At 39.6% G+C, this 12,500-nt stretch overlaps 1 protein-coding gene across 3 annotated transcripts in view; it reads left to right on the top strand.

Annotated features, from left to right (window-relative positions):
• LOC126985820 (probable E3 ubiquitin-protein ligase HECTD2) overlaps positions 1-12,500 on the top strand; it is a 46,766-nt gene that overhangs the window by 12,030 nt on the left and 22,236 nt on the right. For all 3 annotated transcript variants that reach the window (XM_050841244.1, XM_050841242.1, XM_050841243.1), the window contains 2 exons: positions 6,854-7,255; positions 8,409-8,496. In XM_050841244.1, coding sequence (XP_050697201.1) covers positions 7,193-7,255; positions 8,409-8,496 — 151 coding nt within the window. In that variant the 5' untranslated portion in view covers positions 6,854-7,192. The remainder of the gene's footprint in view (positions 1-6,853; positions 7,256-8,408; positions 8,497-12,500) is intronic.

Below are 12,500 nucleotides of genomic sequence, written 5' to 3'. Positions count from 1 at the left end.
TCCTCCTCTTCTTCCTTCTCCTTTTTCCTTTATTTTTTCTTTTTCTTTCTTTCTCTTCCTTTTTCTCTCCTTTATCTTATTTAACTTGCCTTTGTTTATCATTTTCTTCTATTCCTTCTTTTTTCCTTTCTTTCTTCTTTCTTATTATCTTTAGACCTTGCTTTCTTTCTCTCTCATTATTCATTTTTTTTCTCTTCATTTTCTTCTCTTCCTCCTCCTCCTTCTCTTCCTCTTCTTCCTCTTCTTTTTCCTTCTCCTTTTTCTTTTAAGACCTTGCTTTCTTCCTCTTTCTCATTATTCCTTTTTTTCTTCTTCATTTGCATACATTTTCTCCTTCCTCCTCCTCCTCTTCCTCTTCTTCCTCTTCTTCTTCCTTCTCCTTTTTCCTTTAAGACCTTCCTTCCTTTCTTCCTCTTCCTCATTATTCCTTTTTTTCTTCTTCATTTGCTTACATTTTCTTCTCTTCCTCCTCCTCCTCTTCCTCTTCTTCCTCCTCTTCTTCCTTCTCCTTTATCCTTTAAGACCTTCCTTCCTTTCTTCCTCTCTCTCATTATTCCTTTTTATCTTCTTCATTTGCTTATATTTCTTCCTCTTCTCCTCCCCCTCTTCCTCTTCTTCCTCCTCCTTTATCCTTTAAGACCTTCCTTCCTTTCTTCCTCTCTCTCATTATTCCTTTTCATCTTCTTCATTTGCTTATATTTCTTCCTCTTCTTCCTCCTCTTCTTCCTTCTCCTTTTTCCCTTCCTTCCTTTCTTCCTCTTCCTCATTTAATTTTTCTTCCTCATTTGTATACATTTTCTGCTCTTCTTCCTCCTCCTCCTCTTCCTCTTCTTTCCCATCTTCTTCTTTCTCCTTTATCTACGTCTTCACCTGTATTTCCATTCTCACCTGCGTTCCTAATTATATATATCACACCTTTTGTTAATTATCGAATATTACCTTTCCTTTTATCTCTATACCTGTCTCTTTGTATATATATATTAACACTTTGCATCTTAATTAGTGGATATTACCTGTATTACCTGTATTTCTATCGTCATCTTTTGTTAATTATCGAATATTAGCTTTAATTTTATTGTTATCTATGTTTTTGTTTGGGTATTTATCACGCCTCTTATCATAGTCAGGTAATGTTGTTTTTATATCCTTGTGTATGTGTTCTTATGTGTTTGTGTGTTTGTGTTGTCTGTTTTTTGTTTTGTTTTTTGTTTCTTTCGTTTTTTCTTTATTCCTTTCCTTTTTTCCCCCTTTTTTGTCCTTCCGTTTTCTTTCTCTTTCTCCTTTTATCCTTCTTCATTAATCTTGTTTTTTGTTTTTCTTTTCTTTTCTTTCTTTCGTTTTTTATTTCTTCTATTCTTGTTTTATTCATTTTTGTCTTTGCTTTCTCTCACTCTTCCTCCTTTTATCCTTCTTCCTTAATCTTGTTTTTTGCTTTTGTTTTCTTTTTCCTGCTTTCGTTTTTTTTTATTTCTCCTATTCCTCTTTCATTCCTTTTTGTCCTTTCTTTCTCTTCTTCTTCCTCCTTTTATTCTTCTTCCTTAATCCTGTTTTTTGTTTTGTTTTGTTTTCTTTCCTCTTTCGTTTTTTATTCCTTCTATTCCTCTTTTATTCCTTTTTGTCCTTCCGTTCTCTTCTTCCTCCTTTTATTCTTCTTCCTTAATCCTGTTTTTTGTTTTGTTTTGTTTTCTTTCCTCTTTCGTTTTTTATTCCTTCTATTCCTCTTTTATTCCTTTTTGTCCTTCTGTTCTCTTTCTCTTCCTTTTATCCTTCTTCCTTGGTCATGTTATTCGTCTTCTTTTACATCCTTTTTTTCCTCCTCCTCCTCCTCCTCCTCCTCCTCCTCCTCCTCCTCCTCCTCCTTATGTCACCTTACGTCAATTATCGAATATTAACTTTCTATTCTATTGCCACACCTGAGATATTACCTTTCCTTCTTTTCTCACCTGGTTTCTTATTCATCTATTTATCGCACACATGTTAATTAGTGGACATTACCTGTATTTCTAGTCTCACCTGCATCCTGATTAACTTATTTCCCACACTTTGTATCTTAACCATTTACCAAAAACAAGAGGCAGGTAACATATGAATAACCTTACCTGGGATATCATGAACCTATTTTTTCGTTGTTATTTTTTATAGCGAATTCTTAACTTTATTTTCGTCTTTTTTTTATTGCCAAGGTCGTACAGATAGACAGACAGGTAGATGGATAGCCAGACTGGATGTGTACCCTGACTGATTAGTTGCCTACCTGCGAAACTGTGCAGGTGGGAATGTGATGAACTACCTGTGTGTGTGTGTGTGTGTGTGTGTGTGTGTGTGTGTGTGTGTGTGTGTCAATATTAGTATCAATGACAGTGACTTATGTGATGTTTTCCTCCTCCTCGTCCTTGTTTTCTTCCTCCTCGTCCTTGTTCTTCTCCTCCTCCTCCTCCTCCTCCTCCTCCTCCTCCTCCTCCTTCTCCTCCTTTCGTCTTCTTTATTCACTTATTTCTTCATTCATTTACATATTTATTAACATTAAAGAACCACAATTTTTCTAATAACATCCATTAACTATTTATTTATTTATTTATTCATTAATTTATTAGCTTTTATATTTTTAGGTAGAATAGAGTTTTCTTATCAAGGATGTTTGTTTGTTTGTTTGTTTGTGTTTTAGTTGATAAGATCCGTGTGTGTGTGTGTGTGTGTGTGTGTGTGTTACCAGCTACAAGGAAGAGTAACTAAGTGTTTGTTGTGGATACGTTCCTGAGGTCGATAACGCACACACACACAAACTCTCTCTCTCTCTCTCTCTCTCTCTCTCTCTCTCTCTCTCTCTCTCTCTCTCTCTCTCTCTCTCTCTCTCTCTCTCTCTCAAATAACGATAACAAAAGAGGAATAGCCATTATATCACACACACACACACACACACACACACACACACACACACACACACACACACACACACACACACACACACAGAGACGAGAACCTTGACCCATTATTATTAACTTATTATTTTTCTTATTTTTTTTCATCATCATCATCATCATCATTATTTTATGCCATTGTTCTCGTGTGCGTGTGTGTGTGTGTGTGTGTGTGTGTGTGTGTGTGTGTGTGTGTGTGTGAGAGAGAGAGAGAGACAAGGCTAGTATACGCATTCCCCATCAAACATACACGAGGAATCAATACTTTAGTCACCCTTGAATGTGGGAAGTTTTTCTTAACACCATAATTTTCAGAAACATTCAATTTCCTCTTTATTTCTTAACACATATGAGTATTTTTATCTTTCCCGGCAAGTTGGATATTCGTTACGTAATCTACCTTAACTACACTCCGTAAATAACTCATAAATAACGTTGAATTTAGTTATAATTTCGCATTTGACTTGTTTCTTTTCCCGTTTTCTATGTTTCATCGCTATTTTTTTCCTGTTTTTTGTCTTTCCTTTCCCTTTTCTTTCGTTTATTTACATCTTTTATTCTTTTCTTGTCTTATTTTTTCCTTCTTTTCTTTCTTTCATTTCCGTTGCTCTCTTTCTTTTTTCTTTTCCTCTTCTTCCTTTTCTTTTTCTTTCGTTTATTTACATTTATCTCCTCTTCTTGTCTTCTTATTCTTTCCCTTTTCTTCCTTTCCCTTTTCTTTCATTCATTTCCATTTCTCTCTTTTCTTGTCTCCTTATTCTGTTCCTCCTTTCTTTCTTTCCCTTTCCTTTCATTAATTTCCTTTTCTTTCCTCTTTTCTTGTTTCCTTCTTCTCTCCCTCCTTTCTTCCTTTCCCTTTTCTTACATTCATTTCCATTTCTCCCTTTTCTTGTCTTCTTATTCTATTCTCCTTCTTCCTTTCCTTCTTATTTCATTCATTTCCATTCCTTTCCTCTTTTCCTCTTCTTCCTTTCCTTCTTATTTCATTCATTTCCATTCCTTTCCTCTTTTCCTCTTCTTCCTTTCCTTTTCATTTCTTTCATTTCCATTTCACTCCTTTTTTCTTTGTCTCCTTATTCTTTCCCTCTTTTTTTTCCTTTCCCTTTTCTTACATTCATTTCCATTTCTCTCTTTTCTTGTCTTCTTATTCTATTCTCCTTCTTCCTTTCCTTCTTATTTCATTCATTTCCATTCCTTTCCTCTTTTCCTCTTCTTCCTTTCCTTTTCATTTCTTTCATTTCCACCTTTTTCCTCTTTTTTTTGTCTCCCTTCTTTCCCTCGTCTTTTCCTTCCCTTCTTATGTTCTAATGCTCTTTATTTATTCAATCTAATATTCGTAAATCGCTTCTTTGCTTTTCTTTTTAAACCTCTATCGCTTCTCATCTCATTTCTCGTCACTTCACATTGATAAAAAATAACAAAACACTAAATTAAGTCATATAATCACATTTATTTATTGTCTTATTTATATACGTAACTTCCTTCTTTATCATCCTTTCTCTCTGTTTACCTCATTTATCTTATCGTAACTTCTATGCCACGTATTTCTTTTTAACTAATCTCTATCTTATTTTTTACCTTCAGTCACTTCCCTCCCGCCTCCATTTTTTTCTTTCTTCTCTTTTTCTTATTTTGCTGTAACGTCTATTCTTGTGCTTTCCTTCCTTTTCTTTCTTTCCTTTCTTTTCATTTCCTTCCTTTTCTCGTCTCTGTCCTAATATATGTCTTTTCTTTTCCCTTCATTCCTTCCTTCTCTTGTCTTTCTATATCTTTTCCTCCTTTTCTTTCTTTCCTTTCCATTTTCTTCCTTTTCTCGTCTCTGTCCTAATAAATGTCTTTTCTTTTCCCTTCATTCCTTCCTTCTCTTGTCTTTCTATATCTTTTCCTCCTTTTCTTTCTTTCCTTTCCATTTTCTTCCTTCCTTTTCTCGTTTTTGTCCTGATATATTTCTTTCCTTTTCCTTCCATTCCTTCCTTCTTTTGTTTTTCTGTTTTTTTTTTCCTCCTCTTCTTTCTTTCCTTTTCATTTCCTTCCTTCCTTTTCTTGTCTGTATCCTAATCTATTTCTTTCCTTTCCCCTTTATTCCTTCCTTCTCTTGTCTTTCTATTTCTTTTCCTTCTTTTCCTTCTTTCCTTTTCATTCCCTTCCTCCCTTTTCTCGTCTGTTTCCTTATATACTTCTTTCCTTTTCCCCTTCATTCCTCCCTTCTCTTGTCTATCTAACATATTTCTTTCCTTCCTTTTCTTTCTTTCTTTCCTCTCTTCTCTATCCTAATGTCTCCTTTTCCCTTCATTCCTCCCTTCTCTTGTCTATCTAACATATATCTTTCCTTCCTTTTCTTTCTTTTTTCCTCTCTTCTCTATCCTAATGTGTCTCCTTTTCCCTTCATTCCTCCCTTCTCTTTTCTACCTAATATATTTCACTTCCTTTTCTTTCTTTTTTCCTCTCTTCTCTATCCTAATGTGTCTCTCTCTCCTTTCCCTTCATTCCTCCCTTCTCTTTTCTACCTAATATATTTCACTTCCTTTTCTTCCTTTCCTTCCCTCTCTTCAAGTCTACCCTAATATATTTCTTTCCTTTCCATTCTTTCCTTTCGTGTATTCACAGCCCCAACACCTATCTCTCTCCCTCTCATATATGTTAACTATAGGTGACACATGAGAGGGAGAATTAAGTGCTGGTCTAAAACGATGCCGCTAACCTGGTTTCACTATCGGCAAGTTGAGCTCAGGGGGATTCTGATGCCATATAGAAAGGTACCAGGGCATATTCAAAGAGCAGATCAATGGTGGGTATTAGGGCATAACTATTAAGGGGGGCATCTAGGGGGGGAAAGGGTTGGGATAAATAGGGAAGGGAGAGGAATTGAAGGGAGAGAATAGGGAAATAGGAGGAGAGAAAGAGGTAAAAAGAAAAGGAGAAGAAGGGAATTATGGGAGAAAGAGTGATAGGTGATAAAATGAGTATGGTGAATGAGGGGAATTAGAGAGGAGGAGGAGGATAAGGAGAGGATAAAAGGGGAAAGAAGAGGAATTGAAGGGAGAAAATGGGAAATAAGAGAAGTGAGAGAAAAAAAGAAAGGGAAAAGAAGGGAAAATATGTGACAGAGGTGAAAAACTAGTCAAACGGTAAATGAGGAGGAGGAGGAGGAGGAGGAGGAGGAGGAGGTAAGGAGATGAAAAGGAAAAGGAAGAGGAGGAGGAGATAGATAGATTAAGAGAGAGAGAGAGAGAGAGAGAGAGAGCAAATGGGACAGAAAAAAAGCAAAAAATAATAATATGAGTAGGGAAGATGAGAAGAAGAAGAAGAAGAAGAAGAAGAAGAAGAAGAAGAAGAAGAAGAAGAAGAAGAAGAAGAAGAAATGCAAGGAGGAGGAGGAGGAGGAGGAGAAGAAAGTTTAACCCCGTCACGAGCTGTTGTTCCCGCCATCTGGTGTCAAATTCTCTATTCATGAAGGTTCTGTTTCTGTTTTTTCGCGACCATTTCTAAGAATCCTGAATCTATATATTTCGTTCCCTCCTCTTTCTTTCTTTCTTTTCCTTTTCCTTGTTCTTTCCCTTTCTTTCCTCTCCCTTTTTTTGTCTACCCTAATATATTTTTTTTCCTCTTTTTTCCCCTTTTTTCATGTTTATCTTTGTTATTTTCCTGCTTTTTTCTTTCTTTTCTTTCCCTTTACTTTCATTTCTTTGTGCTTTTTCTCCCTTTCTTTTCTTTCCATTTCCTTTCTCCGTTTCCTTTCCCCTTCATTCCTTTCTTCTCTTGTCTATCTAATTCTTTCACTCTTTCCTGTCTTTCTTTCCTCTCTTCTTGTCTGTCCTAATATATTTCTTCTCTCCATTCTTTCTCCTTTTCCTTCCTTCCTTTCTTATCTTCATCCTTATTCTCTCTATCTTTACCTCCATAATCATCACCTTATGCATTCTTCCTCTTTCCAGGTGTATATAGAGACACTAGCGAGGAAGATGAGCCACAGAAGGAACAGATAACCAAAGAAAAAGCAGAAATAATGTGAAGAAGAAGCAGGAACGTCAACAACACCCTAGCCACTGAGCCTTCACGCGGAGCCATCGACAAGGAGAAACTCGTTATGGGGGACTCACGTAATTGACCATTTTCGAGGTGGAGGAGGTGGAGGAGGGAGTGGAGGAATGGAGTAGTAGTTCCCTCCACCTTCACATTCACGCTGAGCTAAAGAGGAGGAAGAACGAAGCCATAGGAGAGAAAGTAGAAGCGTTTGAAGTATCGAGAAGGGTTAGCATGTCGGGTGTTCCAAGATGGCGACGGAATGGGAACAATTAAGAGAGGAACTTTTGACGCCGAACACCTTGCGGCTACAGGTAATTATTGATGCACTCTATTATTATTATTATTATTATTATTATTATTATTATTGTTGTTGTTGTTGTTGTTTTTGTTGTTGTTATCGCGGTGGAATGTCTTGCAATGTTTATGGATGAGAGAGAGAGAATTATTACCTGACGTGCCTTGGATATTGACCGCTTGACCCTCCCCTTTCTTCCTCCCCATTCTTCGCCCCCTTTCCTCCTCCTCCTCCTCCTCCTCCTCCTCCTCCTCCTCCTCCTCATGATCAGCCAATGGAAGACTTCATGGTGCAGATACACCTCCTCCTCTTCTTCCTCTTCCTCCTCCTCCTCCTCCTCCTCCTCCTCCTCTTCCTTGACTTCTTTATGATCTGTTCGTGACCTTTGACCTTTCTGTTGCGTCATAAAGGGTTGGTCTCATTACCTAAATTGTGTGTTTGTTTACTTGCGTGTGTGCGTGTGTGTGTGTGTGTGTGTGTGTGTTGGGGGGGGGGGGGAGGGAGTGTACGTGTTTAGTCAGTGTTTACTCGCGTGTTCTGTGTGTGTGTGTGTGTGTGTGTGTGTGTGTGTGTGTGTGTGTGTGTGTGTGTGTGTGTGTGTGTGTGTGTGTGTGTATTGTTATTACTTTTATTAACTTGGATTCTTTTTTTCCTTCTTTTTCTTCCTCTTCTTCTTCTTCTTCTTTTTCTTCTTCTTCTTCTTCTCCTTCTTCTTCTTTTTCTTCTTCTTCTTCTGATATTCCCTACGCACATTCTTCTTTTGTTTCTTTTCTTTCACATTTGCTCTCTCAATCTGTCTATCTATATATCTATCTATCTATCTCCTCGTCCTTCTCTTCCTTCTTTCTCCTCTCATCTCCTTACCTCCTCCTCCTCTTTCTCCTTCTCCTCCTTCTCCTCCTCCTCCTGCTTTCTCTTCTAATCTCTTTTCTCTCTTTCCTTCATCTATTTCAACTAACTCCTCTATCCTCCTCCTCCTCCTCCTCCTCCTCCTGCTCTCTCCTCTTATATCTTTCCTCTCTTTCCTTCATCTATTTCAACTAACTCCTCTATCCTCCTCCTTCTCCTCCTCCTGCATTCTCCTCTTATATCTTTCCTCTCTTTCCTTCATCTATTTCAACTAACTCCTCTATCCTCCTCCTCCTTCTCCTCTTCCTCCTCCCCTCCAGCGGCTGTCCGGCGTTGTGAACCTGATGGACTCGCTCTCTGAATCGCTGTTGCAGAGTTCGGGGGGACTAACCTGCCCCTCTTGTAAAGGTGAGGAGAGTCAGGGTTGTATCATAAAAAAAAATCGTCGCCCAAGAACACAAATTTGACTTTCGTGGGAGTTGTGGGCATTTCCAGATGTAGTTTTATGACCCTGGTGGTAGTCTGACCCTTCTTCTGTACCATGAACCTAAAGAAACATACATTTAACAAGGCTTTCATTGGTGTTGTGGGCATTTCCAGAAGTAGTTTTATGACCCTGGTGGTAGTCTGACCCTTCTGTACCATGAACCTAAAGAAAGACTTATTAGAACCCGACTGACCCCTTCTTTGACCTTTAGAAAGAGTTGATGTGAGAACGAAAGTGTTTTAGAATATCGGCCTCAGAATACACACCTGTCTATCTCACCTCATCCCTACCTGTCCTCTGTTCCCCTTACACCTGCCTATGACCCCCCTCCCCTCCCCCTTCCCTTCCACACACCTGTTTCTTTTAGTCTTCCTCTCCCCTTCCCTTTTCTCCCCTTCAGACACCTTTCTATTCTCTCTTTTACCTCCCTTCCTCTCCCCACCACACATCTGTTTATGCTCCCTTCCTTTCTACACGCCGTTCTTGTCTCCCTCTCCCTGTCTCCCTTTTCTCCCCTTCAGACATCTTTCTATTCTCCCTTTTTCCTCCCTCCCTCTCCTCACCATACATCTGTTTATGCTCCCTTCCTTTCTACACGCCGTTCTAGTCTCCCTCTCCCTGTCTCCCTTTTCTCCCCTTCAGACATCTTTCTATTCTCCCCTTTATCTCCCTTCCTCTCCCCACCACACATCTGTTTATGCTCCCTTCCTTTCTACACGCCGTTCTAGTCTCCCTCTCCCTGTCTCCCTTTTCTCCCCTTCAGACATCTTTCTATTCTCCCCTTTATCTCCCTTCCTCTCCCCACCACACATCTGTTTATGCTCCCTTCCTTTCTATACGTCTTTCTCTCTCCCCTCCCTCCTTTTCTCCCCTTCCGACATCTTCCTATTCTCTCTAATCTCCCTCCCTTCCTCTCCCCACCACACACATTTATGCTCCCTTCCTTTCTCCCCCCACAAACACCTGACTGCTCCCTCTCTTCCTCCCCCCCCCTCCCCCTACACATCTTTCCTTCCATGCCTCCCCCCCCCTTTTTCCTCCTTCCTTCTTCCCTCCCTTCCCCTTCCCTCCCTCCCTGTTTTATTCAAGTGTTTTTTTTTTTTTTACGTTGTCTTTTTTTTATATTTTCATTTTTTTTTTCGATTTATTAATTTTTTCTCCTCCTTCCATTACATTATCCTCCTCCTCCTCCTCCTCCTCCTCCTCCTCCTCCTCCTCTTCTCATGCCCCCTTCCTCCCCCTCCCCCCCTTCCTCTTCCCCTTCTCATCACCCCCCTCATCAATTCCCTTCCCCCCCTCTCTCTCTCTCCCACCCCCTTCCTCCCCTCCCCCTTCCCCCCTCTCTCTCTCTCTCTCCTCCCTTCACCCCTCTTCTTCCCCTCCCATTCTCTCTCTCTCTCTCTCTCTCTCTCTCTCTCTCTCTCTCTCTCTCTCTCTCTCTCTCTCTCCCCCCCTTCGCCCTCTCTCTCTCTCTTCTCCCCCCTCTCTCTCTCTCTCTCTCTCTCTCTCTCTCTCTCTCTCTCTCTCTCTCTCTCCCCCCCCTCTCTCTCTTTATCTCTCTCCCCTCTCTCTCTCTCTCTCTCTCTCTCTCTCTCTCTCTCTCTCTCTCTCTCTCTCTCTCTCTCTCTCTCTCTCTCTCTCTCTCTCTCTCTCTCTCTCTCTCTCTCTCTCTCTCTCTCTCTCTCTCTCTCTTTGCGCGGCTTCTTCACTTAAATATTCTCCATTATAACAAACTCGAAAATATCGAGAAATTGATATTAATGAATAAAACAAGAATTAAATAACAATGACTTTAAACATTTATCAATTATTGTTATTTATTCATTAGCTTTCACACACACACACACACACACACACACACACACACACACACACACACACACACACACACACACACACACACACACACACACACACACACACACATTTATTCATCATTTTCTTTTCTTTCTCTATTGTGTTTTTGCTTATTTTTATTGCAACTTTTTTTTCATTTATTTTTATTTATAGCACAAAAAAAAAACGTAAATAATTTTTTTTTTAAAGTCGCAAAAGTAAGTTATTGATATAAGAACATAAGAACATAAGAACGTAAGGAGTCTGCAAGAGGCCGGTAGGCCTATACAAGGCTGCTCCTGTAATCCTAACCCCACCTAACCTCACTATCCATGAATTTATCCAAACTCTTCTTGAATGCATCTATGGTATTGGTTCCCACAACATGAGTGCCAAGCCTGTTCCACTCACCCACCACTCTATTGGTAAACCAGTTCTTGCCCATGTCTTTGTTGAATCTGAATTTATCTAACTTAAAACCATTGCTACGTGTCCTACCTGGCTTTCTTACAACCAAAACCCTATTGACATCCCCCTTATTAAAGCCCTTCATCCATTTGTAAACTTCGATCAAGTCTCCTCGCAACCTTCGCCATTCCAGAGAGTGTAGATTTAAATGCTTCAGTCTGTCCTCATAAGGCAAGTTTCTCACCCCCTGAATCACCTTTGTCATACTCCTCTGTACAGATTCTAACACCTCGATATCCTTTTTATAGTAGTGTGACCAGAATTGAACCGTAGTAGTAGTAGTAGTAGTAGTAATAGTAGTAGTAGTAGTAGTAGTAGTAGTAGTAGTAGTAGTAGTAGTAGTAGTAGTAGTAGTAGTAGTAGTAGTAGTAGTAGTAGTATAGTAGTAGTAGTATAGTAGTAGTAGTAGTAGTAGTAGTAGTAGTAGTAGTGGTAGTTATTTATCCTTCACCTGCCCTGCAAATTACCTGAGAATATTACATTACCTGTCAAGAGAGAGAGAGATGGCTATAGTTCATTTTTCAAAGGCCGTAAAATGACACGGTTGGCGTTAAATATTTCTCTCTCTCTCTCTCTCTCTCTCTCTCTCTCTCTGTTATGCAATCGGGTATTGTTGGAAGTTGAAAAATGAATAATAAAAAGCGTGTAGAATTGATGTATTGAGCGACACACACACACACACACACACACACACACACACACACACACACACACACACACACACACACACACACACACACACACACACACACACACACACACACACACACACACACACACACACACACACACACACACACACACACACACACACACACACACACACACACACACTAGTTTTTTTCCTTCAAAGTTTTCTTCCTCTGAGATTTCTTCCTCTTCTGTCTCTTCCTTCCTTCATTTTCCTCTTCCTTTTCCTTTCTCTCTTTTCCCTTCTCTTTATTTACGTTCCTTCATTTTTTCTCTTCGCATTTTTTTTCTTTTGTTTCTTTCTTTTTTGCTTCTTCCATTTCGTTCTTCTTCCTTCCTCTTCCTCCTCATCTTCTTTCTCTTTTCCCTTCTTTTCCTCTGCATCTTCTTTTTCCTGTTTTCTTCTCGTATTCATTTTCCTTCCTTCTCCCTTTTCTCCTCTCCTCGTTTTTCCTCCATTATTTTTTCCTTTCATTTTTTTACTGCAATGTCCTTTACTTCCACCTCCTTTTCCTTCCTCCCTCCGGTCTTTCCCTCCCTTCCTCCCTTCCTCCCTTATTTCTTTACCCTCATTTTCTCCTCCCTTCCCCTCCATTCTTCTTCCCCTTTCTCTTCTCCCCTTCCCTTTATCATGCCTCAAATAAGTTCGGTATTGGGGAGGAAGGGAAGGAAAGGAATGGAAGGGAAGGGAAAGGGAAGTGAAGATCTTGTGAAGGGAAGGGAAGGAAAGGGAATGAAAGGGAAGGAAAGGAAAGGAAAGGAAGGGAAGGAAAGGGAAGGGAAGTAAAGGGAATGGAAGGAAGGGAAGTGAGGGGAAGGAAAGAGAAGGGAACGAAAGGAAAGGAAAGGAAAGGAAGGAAAGAGAAGGGAAGGGAAGGAAAGGAAAGGGAATGGAAGGAAAGGAAAGGAGAGGAAAGGAAAGGGAAAGTGA

Source organism: Eriocheir sinensis, chromosome 60, assembly GCF_024679095.1.
Source record: "Eriocheir sinensis breed Jianghai 21 chromosome 60, ASM2467909v1, whole genome shotgun sequence".
NCBI lineage: Eukaryota > Metazoa > Arthropoda > Malacostraca > Decapoda > Varunidae > Eriocheir > Eriocheir sinensis.
This window is presented reverse-complemented; position numbering and strand designations above follow the sequence as displayed.